Source organism: Colias croceus, chromosome 25 (genome assembly GCF_905220415.1).
Source record: "Colias croceus chromosome 25, ilColCroc2.1".
Taxonomy (NCBI): Eukaryota; Metazoa; Arthropoda; class Insecta; order Lepidoptera; family Pieridae; genus Colias; species Colias croceus.
In genome coordinates, this window is record NC_059561.1 from 5,988,127 (window position 1) to 6,007,747 (window position 19,621).

Sequence of the window (19,621 nt, forward strand, 5' to 3'; positions counted from 1 at the left end):
TAAAAAGGCACCTTATTAACTTGTATGAAACAATACTGACCGGTAGTATAAAACAGTAGGTCCATGGGAATTAAAATAATTTCAACTGCACATTGACCTCCATTTATATCGGAATTACCGCCTTACTTCCGCAACACAAGGTTGACAATGCCGCTAATATCAATTAATCATATTAGTGAATGTGAATGAATGTGTACTGGTTTTTAAATTATTACGGAATGTCGTCGTCGTCGTCGTCGTCGTTTCAGCCGTGGGACGTCCACTGCTGGACAAAGGCCTCGCCTGCTTTGTCTAAAACCTAGAGGTAATAAATGGTATACTAGGTAATCTATCACTCACGCACCAAAATCCGTTGTGTAGTTTTGAAGATATAAACATACATACAGACAGACCCGAGTTTGCTTTATACTATGTAGTGATTGTGCAGGAAACTTCCATAGAACAAAAGGCCCGAACGAAATTAGCTCATACTTGCCAAACCTACACAGAGAATATTAAAATGTAGGATGTAGCGGCCCTTGAGGAAAACATTGACATTTATTACTAAGAATTAGGTACCTACCTCATAACAATTATCTATATTATATTCAATCGAATAAATAGACTAGACTAGAATTTTCTACGAGTGAATACATAGCTTAGGTATTCTATGCAGTATATTACGTGACATGGAATTATTAGAAAAACATCAATCTAAGAGCAATTTACTTGACTGCTTATCATCATCCGTCAATTTTATATTTACTGGGGCCTTAGACAAAGTAACAATTAAAAAACGATAACGAAGTTAGAAAAGCCAAAAATGTATGGGATTGACATTAGATAGACCACGTGATCTAACGCGGCGTATGTCAATCCCATACATTTTTGCGATTTCGAACTTCGTTATCGTTTTGTAATTGTTACTTTGTCTAAGGCTCGATGAGCCTTAGACAAAGTAACAATTACAAAACGATAACGAAGTTCGAAATCGCAAAAATGTATGGGATTGACATACGCCGCGTTAGATCACGTGGTCTATCTAATGTCAATCCCATACATTTTTGCGATTTCGAACTTCGTTATCGTTTTGTAATTGTTACTTTGTCTAAGGCTCATCATGATGGTTTAATTTAAAGCGCTTATAAATGTAAAAATTAATTCCCTTACATATTAATAAAATCCGTTAAAAACTCTCTCACGCGCGTCTTTTTAACTTCCGAATTTTTATTTATAAAAAGTTAAAAACGCCTTAAACACGAGTGACTAATGTTTTAAAAATAATGCAACTTTGTAAGAATGCATCGATGTATGTTTGTGACTCTATCACGCGAAAGCTTCTAAATTAATTTGATTATACCTGGCAGTGATATAGCTGTTATACAAATACCCACCAGAATATTACAAAAGCTACAGCAATACTTACTTTTGTTCTTCCTAGACAAACTTATAAACCTAGATTATAATTTAATAACTCTATCTATACACTCTATATACAATTCTATACAGAATTAAATCCATACCGACAATTGATAAAAAAAAAACACGTCACTACCTATAATACAGATTGATAAAAAAAAACATGTCACTATATGTTTTTTTTATCAATCGTCGTTATGGATTTAATTCTATATAGAATTGTATAAAGACTGTCTGTAACAGTCTCGAAATGATAACAAACAATATAGTCTACACCCATTAGCATTAAAGCTATAATAAATGATAATTTTAAAATGAATTTTACTTGAAACAGTCTAGTGTTCTGTATAAGTACTAATAAACAGGAATTGTAAAAATTTCTGCACATTTTATCATTGTGTGATAATACAAAATTTTAATTTTGACTATGGCACTATGGCATCTATATTCTATTCTAATCTATACTAATATTATAAAGCTGAAGACTATGTTTGTTTGTTTGAACGCGCTAATCTCGGGAACTACTGGTCCGATTTGAAAAATTCTTTCAGTGTTAGATAGCCCATTTATCGAGGAAGGCTATAGGCTATTTACCATCACCAACGAAGCAACCAACTAAGACCAACAGGAGCAGAGGCACGCGGGTGAAACCGCGCGGTACAGCTAGTAAAAAATAAATGCACATATGGATGAATATACGCTAAAGCCTAAAACTACATACATACATGTATAACAAAGTTGAAACTTGGTAGTGCTATTTGTACCTACATTTAGCATAAATAATTAATACTTATGTTCACATAATTTATAATTTTTGCAGATATAAATTAGCTTTTGCTCGTGGTTTTGTCCGTAGGACTTTGGGACACAGTTAGTACAATAATGAATAAAAAATATTATAAGTGTAACAATACACAAAACTAACAATGTAATAAACCTCTATGTAATTATGTATGAGTTTATTTGCTCATTAATCCAGTGATATAGTCATAACTGATACAGCTAATTTTAAAGTCTTATCTTTTAAATCATTTATGAAACAAATACGCTGTTAATTGCCAGCAATATTTCTAAAATTTTCGTTATAAATTTCGAAAAGAAAGTTTCTTATTTTAGCACATACACAAGAAATAATAAATAAAAAACACAAATACACCTTTCCTTTGTTGAATTTGATATTTTTGGTTTTATGTCATTCAAATGCTTTATAAATATAATTTTTTTTTTCTATTCTTTATAAATTTATGCAAATACACCTAGTTACTAACATTTTTACATACTAAATTTTTATGTACATAATGAATTTTGGTGTGCTCAAAAAATGTATGTAATATAACTAATGCCTTCATTATAATAATAATAATTAGAAACCACCTATCTGACCTCTGCTGCTCATATTTAAAGATATAAAAACATGATAAAATGCAAACCGTGGTGAATAATTACCTTACGTAGACACATACCTACTTATGTATGCATATGTATTTAGATAGTTATTACCAACTACACAAACACACGCAATTTACTTCTAAAATGTAGTCAAAAGGCAATAACTCAAAAGTAAAAAGGACATACATCTATACCAATATTATTAACCTGAAGAGTTTTTTTGGTTGAACGTGCTAATCTCAGAAACTACGGATCCGATTTGAAAAATTATTTCAGTGTTAGATAGTCCATACATATACCTAATGCTATAATTCATCATCACGCTAAGACCAATAGGAGCGGAGCAATGCGGGTAAAACCACAGGGCACAGCGAGTACCTATATTACCTACTAGCGGTCCGCCCCGGCTTCGCCCGTGGTACATATTCACGTTTTCTCTACATAAGAACCATCCTCGTACTTCAAGGAATATAATAAAAAAAGAATTAAAGAAATCGGTTCAGCTGTTCTAAAGTTATGCGCTTACCAACACATTTTGGGATCCATTTTATTTATTACTAGCTTCCGCCCGCGACTCCGTCCGCGCGGATGTCGGTCTTCGCGTGGATGGTTTATTTCTCCATTTTGAGACCTCTGACAATAACATCTTATAAATATCTATTGGACCCAATTCCCAAATACGGTTAGGCCTATAATAATACGCAACGTGTGTTCGCGGTTCTACGGAACAACGTCTATGGATTTTTTTTTTTTTTTAATCATATATTTCTGGGCTTTTGAACAAATGTTCATGGCAGCCCCATTGCAACAAACAACTTACAAACTAGACACATAACAATTAACATTTCTAAATAAAACAATGAGAACTCCTAGGAGCTAGCGCTATAAGTTGCAAGAAAATCTCCCACCATGCCATACACCAACCCTGCCTCCTCCGAGGAAGGGTTAGATAAAAAACCACAGAAAATTCCCATATTGGCCCGCGAAGCATCCAACTTTTGCAAGACTTCCACCCGCTTCGTCTCGTTCCGGACACACTCCACAAGCACATGATGCACGTCCTCGGTCTTTCCACAAATTAAACACAAAGGGGACTCTATTTTGCCCATCATGTGTGCAAAAGCTCCTAGTGGCATGTGACCGGAACGCAACCTATGTGCCAACACAACAATATTGCGCGGTATATTACCAACAAACCAAGGTGAACGATGAGGCTGACTTTGAATAATTTTGTACCAAATACCCTTTGATTTTGAGCGGAGATCAAAGTACTCGCGCCACTGCTCCAAACATAAAAATTTAAATTTAGGTAAAAGTTCAGAGTGATTCGGAAGAATATAAATCTCCGAACCGTCACTGATTGCTGCTTTTGCCAAACGATCAGCCTCCTCATTCCCTGCTAAGCCAATATGGGAAGGTATCCACTGTAGTTTTACATTTATACTATTCTCAATTGCCTTAATAAACTTGCTTATAATAACGTATGCAATAGGATAGCCTCTAAAAGTCCCATTCAAACAATGTAATAAATGTTGTATACCGCTTTTGCTATCACTTAGTATTACAACACTATCTTGTGCCTTATAATTATATAAAATATTGGATAAAGCAGCTGATATAGCAAACAACTCCAGAGTCATAATACAAACAGGCGACGAATTTTTATAACAATCTTCTACTTTAGAAGTAACATCGATATAAGCACAACCAGAGGGCAGCCCGGTGCGCTTTGATCCATCCGTAAATATTTTAAAACAATGACTATACTTAATATCAATTTCACGAACAACTTCATTTTTTAAAACCAACAAATTATAATTTTTTTTTGAATCCCGTATACAATCCAAGTAATCACATATATATTCTTTAATATTTACACCAGGGACCCAATTTTTAAACCGAAACAATTCTAAAGTGTGAGAGGTAAAAAGCCTCTCATCTTTAATTTCTATGTAAGTTGACGCCAACAGTGGCTGCTTTTTTCTAGACCAATAATTATTCGTACAAAGAGCACCGAGCTTGTCCAAAAGAATAGTAGCGGGATTATTACAAAAAGATTTGGCTTTAAGACAATATTTGTAAGCTAAATATTTGCGACGTATAGCTAGCGGAGGTATACAAATTTCACTCTCCATTACGTGCACTGGCGTGGATTTAATAAAGCCACCAATTATTCTTAACGCTTGATTTTGTATTTTATCAAGTTTAGAAACATGACATTGTGCACTGTTGTCGTATAAAAAGCTCCCAAAATCAATTCTACTCCTAATGATACTTATATATAGCCTTCTTAAGTGCTTAGGATGAGCTCCCCATCCGCTACCAGCTAAGACTTTCAAAATATTGATGAATTTTTGAGTTTTTCCGCAGACTTCATTTATGTGCCTACCCCAACGTAAAGAGCGATCCAACCAAACACCCAAATATCTAATATTTTCATTATATTTTAAATCTAAATTATTGATTTTAAGAGTTATATTATGTTGTCTTCGTCCCCTGCTAAATAGACAAAAATTAGTTTTATCTACCGATACCTGTAAACCTATATCATAAAGTAAAGATACTAAAGTATTTAATGCATTTTGAATATCCTGAACGCTATTATTAATAACGGGATTACTCGAATATATTACAAAATCGTCAGCGTACTGACCTATTCCTACACTAATGGTTTTACTAATCTCAGCAGTAACCAAATTAAAAAGAAGAGGAGATATTGGATCGCCTTGGCACAAACCGTTAGACGCCCATCTAACCAAAAGATTACTTCTACTACTACTATTACTATCATCATTACAGGAATCAGAATTATTAATTATAAGATGTCTCTCAATTAAAAACTCCCAAAAATAATTGCACATTTTATAACCCACATTCAAAAGGTCTAATTTTTTAACTACGGCTTCAGTAAGAACATTGTTATACGCCCCTTCTACATCAATGAAACAAGCCAACGTCGGTATATTTTTAGTAAGGCCAATCTGAATTGACGAGACAAGGCAAGCTACTGAGTCTAGACAAGAACGTGATTTTCTAAACCCTGTTGTATGAACAGACAAAATACCATTTCTTTCCACATACCATTCTAATCTTTTACCAATCATATTATGAAATATCTTACATATACACGATATTAAGGAAATAGGCCTCAATTTGACTTCACTACTTAAATTTGAATTTAACTTAGGTATAGGTACAATTTTTATATCCCTCCATTGTTTAGGAATATAGCCAGTATCGAATATATCGTTAAAAATTTTAAGCAAATGGCGTTTACCTATTTTCGGGAGATTAAATATCATAGAATAAGTAATACTATCATTTCCTGGACATGTGTCTTTCTTTTTGAGGCACACCTCTAACTCTTCTAAACTGAAAGATGAATCAAGTAAATTATTTACCGATGATAATTCTGGCTTACGTGCTTTGACAAAATCAGGAGCTAATTTACATAATAATTCTTGTAAATCACGAGTCGGAGCCCTAAATCGGGAATTCCGACTACCTTTGATCCATTTAATTTTATGCCACATATCTGATAACGTAGTACTTTCGTTAATAGAATCGCAAAATTTCTGCCAATCAATAGACCTAGCTTTTCTTAATTCAGATTTAAATAATTCATTTTTACTTTCCAATATTGTAAGATTATGTGGAGTCGGATTTCGTCGAAATATGCCTAGAGCTAATCTACGTTGGGCAACTAAATGAGAAAGAGATGGGTTCCAGTATGACTTAGGCTTGAATTTATTCTCTGGGTCAAAGCTTACTTTTACAAATGGAATATGTTTGTCAGCAGCTTCATTGATCATTTCAACAAATCTATCGTAAGCAGCTTGAATACTTTCAAATTCTATACTATATTCTAGTAACGAGAGTTCAAGAGTCCTAGAAAAATCTGCCCAATTAGCTTTTTTAAAATTTCTCTTTTTGACAAAGTGGCTTACATCCTCAAAATTTACAGAAACTTTAATTATCATGTGGTCACTACCGAGATTTTCATTCATTACACCCCACGTAAAATTTGCAATAACGTCAGACGTAACAAATGTAATATCCGGAGAAGTCTCTTGTACAAGGTTATTAACCAATTTAACTCTAGTTGCGGTTCCTGTATTCATAGCAATAAAGTCATTATCTAGTGAAGCGTCTAACACCTGAGTACCCCTAACATCACTTTTAGAAGACCAATTTGTATGATGCGCGTTAAAGTCTCCGGCTATTATGGTTTTATATCTATACAAAGAAAAAAGTTCATCCCAATCTGATTGAGTTGTTCTAACTGATGACGGACAATAAATGGAAACTATATTTTTAAGAAATTTACAATTTAGTACTTTTACGGCTACTGCTTCTATTCCAGGATTATTAATGTTAACATGATTTACTTCAGTTATGATTGATTTGTGAATTAAAATTGCGACCCCCCCGTATGAATCAATTCTATCCTTTCTATGCATATTATAATTAGTCATATTTATATTTATTTCCTCATTCAACCAAGTCTCGCTTAAGATGGCTATATGTATCTTATTCTGTATTAACAAACATTCTAACTCTAGCAATTTTGGTTTGATGCTTTGCGAATTCCACTGGACTATGTTAATGAAGCGCTGCTTAACAGGAACGCTATCCATGACCGAAAATAGATAGAAGATTAGAGAAGAATTCTCCCCTTCTAAATAAATCCGCTACCAATGGGTAGCACTCCTCAAACATTACGCTTAACACGTCCGTGAATTTCTCGCTCAGCATTTTTCTTGATAAAATAATGTCTCTTAATCTATTAAGTAACCTAATAAAACTAAAGTTATGCTTCTCTCTGGGTTCATCATCTTCTCCATTACACTCACTTATTTCCTGATCTACAGTTACCTCTCTATCATCACGGTTTTTCTTGGGTTTATTTTTCACTTTTTTTCTAACTTCTTGTCCCTCTTTCACTGAAATGTTCTCCGACTCCTTATTTAAAAATTGATCGTTTGTGTATCCCTTATCTATATGTTTTTTATTCTGGTTTAATACCGCTCCACTGTAAGTTCCAACATTCCTATCGACATCCATATCATTCGGTATACTTATACTTGTATTCTCCACTATTGTATTCTGACTTCCTAAAGATTCTGTTTTCATCTTCTCTGTATACAACATCAATGCTTTTTTATATGAACAGTTCTCCGCGCTCATTATACATCTTAACTCTTTTTCTTTTTTAAATTCCGGACATTTACTTCTTTCAATCGCCATATGTGGACCGCCACAATTTACACATTTGAAAAATTTTGTATCACAATTCTCGTGGTTAAGACCACACTTAGGGCACACACTTTTTTTATGTGGACAGAATTTTTTCAAATGACTAAAGCGCCAGCAATTCGCACACTGCGAGACTGGGAATGTATACGGTTCCACTATAAAACGACAACCGTATGCAGAAACATAAGGCGGTATAGCGGTACTCTTAAAACAAATGCGAATAGTTTCACTGTCAACCCATATCCCTTCACTATTTTGACGACGTAAACGCCGCAAAGAGGCTATCTCACTCTCACATACAAAAATCTTTTGTAACTCTTCTATACTTGTGTCTAAATCTATTTGCCTCACTATACCATAACAAAATTTCAGCTCATCAGTTCTATAACATCTCCAATCTCTTTTAATTAACTCTTCGCATTGTATTAAGAAGTCAGCATTCTCTTTATCTCCAAAAGCAATCGATACTTTATAATTACTTTTAAATTTAATTCTTACAATATTCTTAATGTTCAAGTCCCTTAACAATTTTGCGAAAGCGATTTGTTTAGGAAGTTGATCTTTTGACGTCAAAGTAACCTCATATATTATATCCGAACTTTGAGAATGAATCGAACTATTGTTCGTTGCCTGATTGTCGTTTACTGCATTTCTTTTCGACTGCTTCTTAATTAACCGCTTCGATTTTCTATTTACCTCAATAAAGTCATCATTGTCTAAATCACTATAATCTCTCACCCGTTTACGATGTATTGATTCATCAGAAGACATAACCGCAGACATAGGGTGTAAACCAAATAGTTCGCCACCCGATTCTTCGTTAAAAACACCGCCGCATGGATCGATCGCACACGCATTGTCAGACATTTTAAACGAGTAACGACGTTAAGCGCCTGCGCGTAAACAACACGTACAGCTCACACGGCTGGCGCCGAGCGACTGGTCTATGGATAAAACTGAAAAATTAAGATTAATTTTTTTCTACGTATTTTTCCAGGATAAAAAGTATCCTATTTTACGCCCAGGATAATAAGGTATAATTATACCAAGTTTCATCGAAATCGAACCGCTAGTTTTCACGTGATGCCTTCACATACAGACAGACAGACAGACAGACAGACAGACAAAAATTTTTTTTAATCACATATTTGGGTTTGGTATCGGTCCAGTAACACCCCCTGGTATTTATTTTTTCAATATTTTCAATGTACAGAATTGACCCTTCTACAGATTTATTATATGTATAGATATTAAAACCAATTTATTAATTATTTATTCTTTACAATTTCAGATACAAAGATGTTGCCAAGGAAAAGAAACTGCAATATAATCATCCTCACAGTATTATGTCTAGTCAGATCTTCATCTCAACATGGTTCAGGCGCGCCTCCTGGGGTAAGAAAGTTTATATTATTAATACTAGCTTACCGCCCGCGGCTTCGCCCGCTTTATCTAAAAGTTAAAACCTAATAAATTATATACTAAAACCTTCCTCTTGAATCACTCTATCTATTAAAAAAAACGCATCAAAATCCGTTGCGTAGTTTGAAAGATTTAAGCATACAAAGGGACATAGAGACAGAGAAAGCGACTTTGTTTTATACTATGTAGTGATTATAAAGGTATTGATTTATGTAGATAGAGAGAAAAACTTAAAGATGAATATTTGTATGAGGTTTTATTTTGACTGGATTACGTAAAATATAAGTGTAAAGGTAATAAAGACATTCGGAATAATTAATACGCTATCTTATATACATATATGTAGATTGTAGGTACTTGATGTTAATTGTTGATACTGGTATTTAATTTAAGACAAGTTCTTCGCTTTACCTGATAAATCTAAAAGATATTAATACACAATTACACATAAGATGATATTCAAAACTATCTGCTGTCTGCATTTCACTAATTTATCAGATTAATAGCTTCAGAAGGAATTAAAATTTAAAACATTGTCCGTCTTATTCCAAAATCATTAATAGACTTTGGTTTAAACCCAGGCCATGAAATCATGGTTTAACTTTAGTAAAGTGGTTTAAACTTGTCATTATCCATTGTCCTTCTCTATGAAGTATGGTCTAATGTTAAAACATGTTTTTTAATAAGACTTTTACTTAGAACATGGTTGCAATTCGTTTTAGACCCGGTTGTTAGTTAGATTGTGTTTTGTAATAAGACAAAAAATATAAAAAATAGGTGATATAATAATTATGAACGTGATTAATTACGCAGATGTCAGCAATTAATTAAATTCTTGTAATTAAAATGTCAGTTAGTTATGTGGTTTTGCGTGCGCATTATTTCAAATATCGTAATCCGTTGAATCATTCAATTAAATAATAGATTTAAACTTGATAATAAAGGAAACTTAACTGAATGATTTATGTATTTCCTTCGATTGTTCTTTTTAAAACAATTAACGGCTAGATCTATGATTACCTCATTGCAATAAGGAATATAAACACACCTATTGTATAGATAGTGGAATGTGGGTGTGCTTTTGCAATACAGTTATTAAAATATTTCATGGTCTGTTATTATATTTCCACTAGCTTCCGCCCACGACTTTGTACGTGCATCCCCGTTTTTCCCCGTTCCCGCAAGAATTTCGGGAAATCCTTTCTTAGGGGACGCCTACGTTATCACATCTACCTGCATGCCAAATTTCAGCCCGATACGTCCAGCGGTTTGGGCTGTGCGTTGATAGATCACTATATCAGTCACCTTTGAGTTTTATTTATATAGATATATTATTAAGTTATTTAATAATTTTTGTCAAACTGTTTGTCATTATATTTAAGGCTTCAAGTTCATTTTATATACATAAATAAATAATAAATAAAAAACACTTTATTGCACACACAATACAAAACAAAATCAAACAAAAATAGTAATACATAGTAATTCAAACTAAAACATTTATTTATTAAATTAGACTTCTTTTAGAAGCACTTTCGAATCGTCATTACATGTGTTTCACCGATTCGGAAAGCAATTCATTTAATGCAATGACTTTTTCAAAATCCTTTTATTACATTTAATAACTCTTATCACCATAATATACATATTGATTTTCCCTTTATCATACAAATCTTTGAATCTAAAACTTAAATTATCATATTCCAGGCTTGTATCGACCAAATGCCACGACACAGTGGTATACTACCACAATCTTCAGTGCCCCCCTACGCTATAATGACGTCAGCGTCACAAGTGAGGCAGGGGGACAGTCTAAATGTGACTATAGGTAGTCCTTTTGGAGCCCCACTGCCTATTGGAGGGTTTATAGTACAGGCGAGAGCTATACAGGTAAAGTTTATTCTTTTATAGACTGTTTATAATTTGTTGTAAAAGTTTATGTACACACCTTTTATTGGTAGACTTAATTTAAGTTTGTAATTTGTGCTGTAAAATTTGGTTAGGTGCTTGGTGTTCAGCTATATTGTGATATTTGTTACATTCAAATTACAAGTATTTCAGATACAATTCGCTACATCTTTAAGTATTAGTATATTCAAACAAAAAGTACTTCAGAAAGTTTCATAACACAGCATAGTTAATATCGCGTTAAAATAGTGAATTGTTTATTTTATACTTTTAACTTTAACGTTTAAACTTTAAAGCAAATACTATCGTGTCACACGCTACAAAGCGTGCTAAAAATGGACACATCATTCATTCACAACAGAAAAACATGCTACTTTTTTAATTCATGGGAACAATTCAGATGTTACCAGACAAACGTAAGTCCAGCCATATCTTGCCTGTCAAGGCATATGAAATTACAAATTTCAATATACACTAGATGTGCTCCGCGGTTTCACACGCATTGCTCCGCTCCTGTTGGTCTTAGCGAGATGATATACATATAGCCTTCCTCGATAAATGGGCTATGTAACACCGAAAGAATTTTTCAAATCGGACCAGTAGTTCCTGAGATTAGGGCGTTCTAACAAACTCTTCAGCTTTATAATATTAGTATATATTAAAATAATATTTTTCTTCCAGAACCCAGAGCAAATTGTTGGTAAATTCACATCAGTACCAGATCAAACAACCACACGGATAATAAACTGTCGTGGTGATAATGACACGGTCACACACTCGACGCCGGAAGATAAACCGCCTTTGACGTTTGTGTGGCAAGCGCCTAAGGATTTCTTGGGAGGCGTTGAATTTAAGTGAGTTGGTTTTGTTATTGTTTTATTTTAGTGGAAACTGTGTGGATTATTAAGATTGGTAGTTACTTAAAAAGTTGATAAAATTTATTTCGAACGGGACATACATAATTTTAATCTATTTTATGACGATTCAAAAGTGTGTTTAGATATTTATTTTTAAACAAATAAATGTCTGAGTTTCAAACGTTGACTGTAATTACTTATTTACCATAGATAAGAACTTTATACATACTTACATCATTTAACGATGATAAATTTTAATTCCTAAAAATATATTATAGATATGGTCGAAAAATCGATTGTATACGCAGCAACAAGCAATAACGTTTGTACCAAAATACCATTTACTCCTTTTGTATGCTAATAACAAATCAATTAGTATGATAAATCATCAAATAAATAACGTTAATTTCCAGAGCAACAGTCGCGCAAGGTTACGCAACATTCTGGCGCAATGTGGGATCCCCACTCGTGGAAGTGGTGACACCAGACACGGATCTATCCCCACCGACCACTCAAAGCACTACGCCTAGAAACACACCACCTCCACCTCTTATTATGGAGTCTAAGGTAATAAGGGGATGACTTTATGTTGTAGTATTAGTTTATAGATTGGGGTAGAGGAAAGTATCTTTTTAGACGATTAATTTTATTGTGAAATAATCAGGCTTTAGTTAGTACTTACGTACGTTAGTTTAAAATTAAAATAACAACAATTAATTACTAATAAAAAGTAAATAGATACAGAAAATATGTATTTGTTTCTACAGATTTTTAGAAGTAGTATCTACTATTACATTATCCATTTATGTAATTCTGTTTGATTACTCATCTTATTTCATCTCAATTAAACCAATAAGAATAATTTCTACCAAACTCTTGTAACTTTTAAGTAATTATCTTATATATAAAAATGAATCGCAAAATGTGTTGGTAAGCGCATAACTCGAAAACGACTGAACGGATTTTGATAATTCTTTTTTTATTATATTTCTTGAAGTACGAGGATGGATCTTATGTAGAGAAAACGTAAACATGTACCACGGGCGAAGCCGGGGCGGACCGCTAGTTTTTAATAATTTTATATTATTTTTCAGCCAAAGACAACCCCACCTCCCCTAGACGTAATATACCAAGGATGCGCGGACACAAAACTATGTTTCGGTGTCCCTCAAAATTGCATTCAAACTGGCAACTGCAAAGCGATTCTAGCAATATTTGTAGCTGGCGACACTTACACTTTCGAAATACAAGGCACAGATAATCCAAAATATGTTGCCGCTGGTTTAAGCGCAGATAATAAAATGGGCGATGACAGCGCTATGGAATGTGTCAGAAATGACAATGGACGAATTAATTTATTCACTTCCTGGACTTATCCTAAAGAGGAGCCATATGTGAAAAGATCAGATTCTCCTCAAGAAATTGTACAATTGCTAGAATCTTCTACGATAGATGGGAAACTGTATTGTAAGTTTAGAAGAGATGTGGTGTCCGTAGTGAAGGGACAAACGTTCGATCTAGCGAAGGACACGTATAACTTGATGGTGCTAGCTGGCAGTTCTATGAAAGGTATGTTTAACTCCTGTATTTTACTTCCGTTTAGTATTTCCGTAGGGCGATTATTAGATATCCTAATCTAATTTATTTTATAATGCAGTTAGGATAACAAACTACAAACTTTGTGTTGCCATACTTGCGTGTCAGAAAACAATGCCATAGATAATAATAAAAAAGACCTTTAATTTAAAAATTTGTATAGTCTTGTTTTAAATTAATGCTGTAAAAGCGAGTTTCAATCAAACTGAACATAACTAAGTACCTACCTTAATCTTTTTCTTTTAGTAATTTATACATAAACAATTTTAACACTGGTAGTTTCATGTGCTTTGCTGGTGTTTATTTTTTGAATTGAAACTAAATACTTTAGGCGTGTTGAATGTAAAATTTCAAGGACGCGTCATAACAATACCGTCACGTGATGGATTGAGGCGACGATTTTGGTATCTTTGAATCTTGCCAAATGCCAAAGAAGTTTCACTTCTGACACGTGTGCTCGGCACACACACTTCTTTTTATATTAAAAACTCAATTATTTCATACTAGCTTTCCACCTGCGGCATCGGCCGCGCAGTCAAAGAAAAACCCGCATAGTTTCCGTTCCCGTGGGTATTCCGGGATAAAACCTATCCTATGTCCTTTCTCAGGTATCAAAATATCTCTATACCAAATTTCATGCAAATTGGTTCAGTAGTTAAGGCGTTAATAATTCTCCCACAGACAAACTGCATGTGCAGTTTTGTGGGACTTAGACTTAAGTTATTGTAAGTAATAATTTGTAATAATAATTTCAATAAAATAAAAATAAAAAAAAATCCAAAAGTGCACGCCTCATAATCTCATCCTTTACAATAAAATTGATTATTTATACACTATAAATATAAAAAAGAAATAAAATAAAACAGTTGGAAAAGTAAAGAAAGCGGTACCGTAATAATTGAGCTATTTTTCTTGTGGCCCCACCTAGATGTGAAACTGCGCAGGTTTAAGGGACTGACTACCAACTTATTTTTTTAAACCTTGGCTTATAGTATAAAGAATCGAGTTTATAATGGTGAATTTTGAGTACACTATAAATATAAAAAAAAAAATAAAGAATATATATAGTTAGATATACTAAAATTATGGAGAACAGTCGATATTTTTTTTTTGTTTATTTAATAACAATTAAACCACATCGAATCAGACCCTGAAAAATGAAAGGGTTCTATTCCTGAGCATACTCAAGCGTAAGAGAAAAAAAAAAGACTCGATTAGTAAAGTATTTCGGTCGCTATCGTGTTAACAAGAAAATCCTCCGCACATACAGACACACGGACGTCCAAGACAGAACTTCTTTAAACTGTTTTTTAACTAGTTTAAATAACAAAAATGACATCAAAAATATCATGAATGTTAAAAATAGTGTTTTTTCTTAATATGTGTGTGTATGTATTATCTTACAAGTGCAATGTATGATACATAAAGACATTTTAAGTTTGAAAAATCAGATGTTTTGCGCGAAGTGACAGTAGTACGCATCGCTTATGAGGCGTGCAATAAAAAAAACTTATATTGCAGACAGTGATCGCGTAGGTTTCCACGACCTAGCATACGAAGCAACCGGCGCCCCGCTCGCGCTCGCCACGGTGGGCACGGCGGCGCCGGCTTCCAAACTATTGTTGAAGTTACACGGCGCTTTCATGATTTTGGCCTGGTTGGGGTCCGCGTCGTTGGGGATTATTGTTGCCAGGTTAGTTAATACATATTATTGAGAAAAAAAATAACTTTGATATTCGGTCTGAAGATTAGATTTTTGTGTGCGAAACTGCACAATTATAGAAAAGCACGTAGTTCTTCCAAAATCTTATTTTTTTTTAATAATTTTGAATAACCCTAGCTAAACTGTTTTATTATAATAATTAATCGAACTCGTGAAGTGAATATCACAATGATTGATATTGAATAAAAAATAAAAAAAAATGTAATGTTACAGATATTTCCGAAAGACATGGGTCGGCAAGACACTTGGTGGAAAGGACATCTGGTTCGCTGTAAGTTTAAATTTATTTTTCGATTTAGTTAAAATACACACATTATTTGTTAATTTAACTGAAAGACAAGCAAAACAAAGCATGTCAGGAGATTTTTAATCTATTTATTATAGTTAAAATTATATACCATTCTGTCCTAATAAATTAAAAAAATATATTTATTTATTCGCATTCCAGTACCACAGAATACTCATGGTACTAACATGGGTGCTAACAGTTGCTGGGTTCATTCTCATAGTCATTGAAGTTGGTACTATCGCCACTACGGGTGACAATCCGCACGCTATAACTGGGCTGATTACCGTTATATTGTGCTTTTTGCAACCTATTGGTGAGTTATTTGATATTTTTTGTTTTTTTTTTTGTTGTAAACAATATTTAAAAAGAAATTTAATTCGCATTTATGATGTTCTTATTTTAATAAGTTCATATAAAAGTAGATTAAAAAAAGAGTGTGTGTGCCGAGCACACGTGTCAGAAGTGAAACTTCTTTAGCAAGATTCAAAGATACCAAAATCGTCGCCTTACTCCATGACGTGACTTTATAATTTTACTCTCAGTGCGCCTAAAGAAGTTTCACTTCACACACAAAAAAAATCATTTATACTTACATCACACTACAAAAATACTTTAAAAAATCTATTAAATATTTCAGGTGCATACTTCAGACCGCACCCGGGCACCAGCAAGCGATCATACTTCAACTGGGGACATTGGTTCCTTGGTAACGCTGCTCATATCTTGGGAAGTAAGTTATATTTAACCTTATATTTAATTATCTAAGTAAAAAGTCGTTATTATTAACGATGATATTAGAAGTTTCCGTCGAATTCCTATGGTCTTCTTATTTAACAAAATATCGTTTAAAATATTGTCTATAGGTAACTATTTATTTATTTCATAACAAGGTATCAACAGCTATGGTGAGATAAAGCAAAATAAATTTAAACATATATATAAGTTGTTATTATGAGTTAATATTAGTTTTATCATATTTTATGAACACTTGTAAATTTTTCATTACAAGAGAGAAACATAATATTTACATATTGTTTGACATAACGTTTAATAAAATAATGATATTTTTCACTTACAAAAACATTTTTTTCCAGTTGCAACAATATTCTTTGCTGTGAACCTGCAAAAGGCGGAATTACCTTCATGGAGTATATTTGTTATGGCAGCATTTGTGGTGTTCCATGTTGTTATGCATGTCGTATTATCGGTAAGATACTTTAAAAATACATGTTACATTACTAAAATAATACAGTACATGAATTTTAAAAAATAGTTAAAAATACGATTAAATTTTTACCATTTAGGTCATCTAAAAAAATAGATTTATAGACAATTTATCTTTTAAACTAATTAGTACCTATCAAGGTACCTATATAAAGTCTTGTGTATGAGGGTGTATAAACATTTTCTGCAATTCCGCAATTTCATGATCTAAATAAATACCGACCTTAATATTAGAAACAAACTTATACCAAGTTTAAAAACTCGCTGTACAGCACCTCATCTCCGTATAGACAAAAAAATGTACTGTGTTAAAAAAACTTATATCAGCATACAAACCCAAACATTAATGTGCAAAAAATATTATAATTATATAGAAAAATACGACAAAAATCACTACAAACTTATTAAAAAGCTAACAGGTAATAAAATACGATTAAAAAAAAAACACTTTACCAACAATTCCCTTACAGCTAACAGTGTGCGTGTCAGAAGGACGCATATCAAACGGACGCGTGAACGCATTCCCTATGAAGGATATGCTCGGACCAAGACATGCCGCGGAAAGCGGGGATGCGCCGGTAAATTATATATTAATAATGTGCATGAAAAAATTACTCTATTGGAAAATTGTATGTGCATGTCTTTAAATATCAAAAAACAAAATAAAAATAACGCATGACTTGTGCAAAGAAAAAAAAGTAACACGCTTTGGCGAGTTTTTTTTTTTCTCTTCATGGCAAGAAGATGTGACTATTTGCCAGTGTTGCATGTCTTTATGCTAAACTATAAAATTAAAAAAAAAATACATTATAGTATGAATGTCTCTTTTTTTAATTAACTTCATGATACTTTACTAACATTGTGACGAATCAATAAAAATAATCAATGTAACATTGTTTGCATGTCTATATCTAACAATATTGGATTAATTAAGGTTTATGCTAGGTCTCAATTTCCAAAATAATAATGGCAAAAACCTTGTTATATTACATAAATATAGATTAAAAATCCATCCATTCATGATTTTTTCTTCTTTTTTCAGTTCTCCGGCTTCAGAAAACACCTCCTTGGAGTTTACGCGCCAATAATCCTGCTATTCGCGATTGCTATGATCTGTTTGGTTGCTCTTGCGCCAATCACCGACACTTATAGCAATATGATGGGATCTTAGATACCTGTATATTTAATTTAATATTAATGCGACGAACAAAAATTTATATATTAATTACAACATTGACGTACCATAAAAAAAGTAGACTCACATTAGTATATTATTTTAATCGTTATCAAAAAATGTCCGAGCGCCATTTAATAAAACATTCATTGAAATTTACACCTTATTTCGTGGCAGTAATGTTCAAAGTCTATTGTATCAGCCATTAGAAAACTCTGCCTATAACACGCATAGTTAGAGTTTAGCTTTGTACAATTTGTACAATTTGATTGTTAGTAGTTGTTTATTGTACGTCTCTTTACGAACAAAAATAGAAAAATATACTATTCGAAATATGAACAGCGTCTAGATACCGCCTCATTTTGAAAAAAAAATACTAAACTAGGTAGTAAATAGACACATTTTTAAAATGACTATGAATTTTTTACGCCTTGTAGATATTATGTCGTAATTGTTGATAATAAAAAATTACACCTTGATTGAACTGAACACCTTGTATTGCACAAAACTGTAAATAGATTCATAAATTATAAGAAATGCGGGTAGGTTAATTAATTCAGATCATGTTACCGGACTTTTTAACATGAGAGGCTTTGTGAGTATAAAGTGTGGTCATATACGAAATCTTTTAATCTACTCGCACCTGAATCAATTTAGCTTTTACTGTGTTTTTTGAAGTAATGTTTTAATATAAGTATTTTAAAATTTTTCAGCGTTATTTCTTTATTTTTCAACATATTATCCAGTTTGTAATAGTGATAATTTACAGTGATAATTTATGATCTGATTTTTTACACTTCAGTATTTTTTTATTGTAATATAATGCGCATGGATCTTTAATTTATACAAATACTTGTACTTAAGAAATAGTTATTTTTATATGTTACTGTATAACAGAGAAAACAATATAATTGTCGAAAAATAATATTAAATATAGGTATATAAATAAACTATCCGTCCCAAGTGTGAATTTGTAAGTTATAGAATCTCGTACCCATACGTGATAATGTATTTTTACGTTATTGTTTTTAATAACAGTTGTACTTGATTGTAATATAGGTTAATGTTAATGTAATATTTTTGATGTATTTTATTTAACACTAAGGGCCGATTTTACAATCTTTGGTTAAAATTTATCCGTCCAATAAAGTATTACACGAACATTTTAAAATGTCACCTGTAAACTGTAAAATATGGACAATTAGAATACATTTTTGAAATGGTGGTTTAATACGTTATTCGATGAATAAGTTTTAACCAAGGATTGAAAAATCAGCCCTTAATAAAATTATAATATTAATATACAAGTATAAGTAATAAATAACAATATTAAGATAAAATTGTAAATAAATGACACCAATGTTATATTTGCTGTTTTATTTATT

General features: G+C 32.6%; 2 protein-coding genes across 3 annotated transcripts in view; one reads left to right on the forward strand and one right to left on the reverse strand.

Annotated features, from left to right (window-relative positions):
* LOC123703193 (putative ferric-chelate reductase 1 homolog) overlaps window positions 1-18,688 on the forward strand; it is a 29,225-nt gene extending 10,537 nt beyond the window's left edge. Inside the window, exons 2-13 of one of the 2 annotated variants that reach the window (XM_045651116.1) lie at window positions 9,329-9,438; window positions 11,173-11,355; window positions 12,055-12,227; window positions 12,644-12,797; window positions 13,325-13,799; window positions 15,348-15,519; window positions 15,763-15,820; window positions 15,998-16,151; window positions 16,476-16,568; window positions 16,933-17,045; window positions 17,533-17,640; window positions 18,105-18,688. In XM_045651116.1, the coding sequence (XP_045507072.1) occupies window positions 9,343-9,438; window positions 11,173-11,355; window positions 12,055-12,227; window positions 12,644-12,797; window positions 13,325-13,799; window positions 15,348-15,519; window positions 15,763-15,820; window positions 15,998-16,151; window positions 16,476-16,568; window positions 16,933-17,045; window positions 17,533-17,640; window positions 18,105-18,233 (1,908 nt within the window). In that variant the 5' untranslated portion in view covers window positions 9,329-9,342 and the 3' untranslated portion in view covers window positions 18,234-18,688. The remainder of the gene's footprint in view (window positions 1-9,328; window positions 9,439-11,172; window positions 11,356-12,054; window positions 12,228-12,643; window positions 12,798-13,324; window positions 13,800-15,347; window positions 15,520-15,762; window positions 15,821-15,997; window positions 16,152-16,475; window positions 16,569-16,932; window positions 17,046-17,532; window positions 17,641-18,104) is intronic. The other variant, XM_045651117.1, reaches the window with a different exon arrangement.
* On the reverse strand, window positions 7,417-8,910 carry LOC123703055. The gene has a single exon (XM_045650929.1). It carries the CDS (start codon window positions 8,908-8,910, stop codon window positions 7,417-7,419), a length of 1,494 nt encoding a protein of 497 aa, XP_045506885.1.
* Window positions 18,689-19,621: the final 933 nt, after the last annotated feature.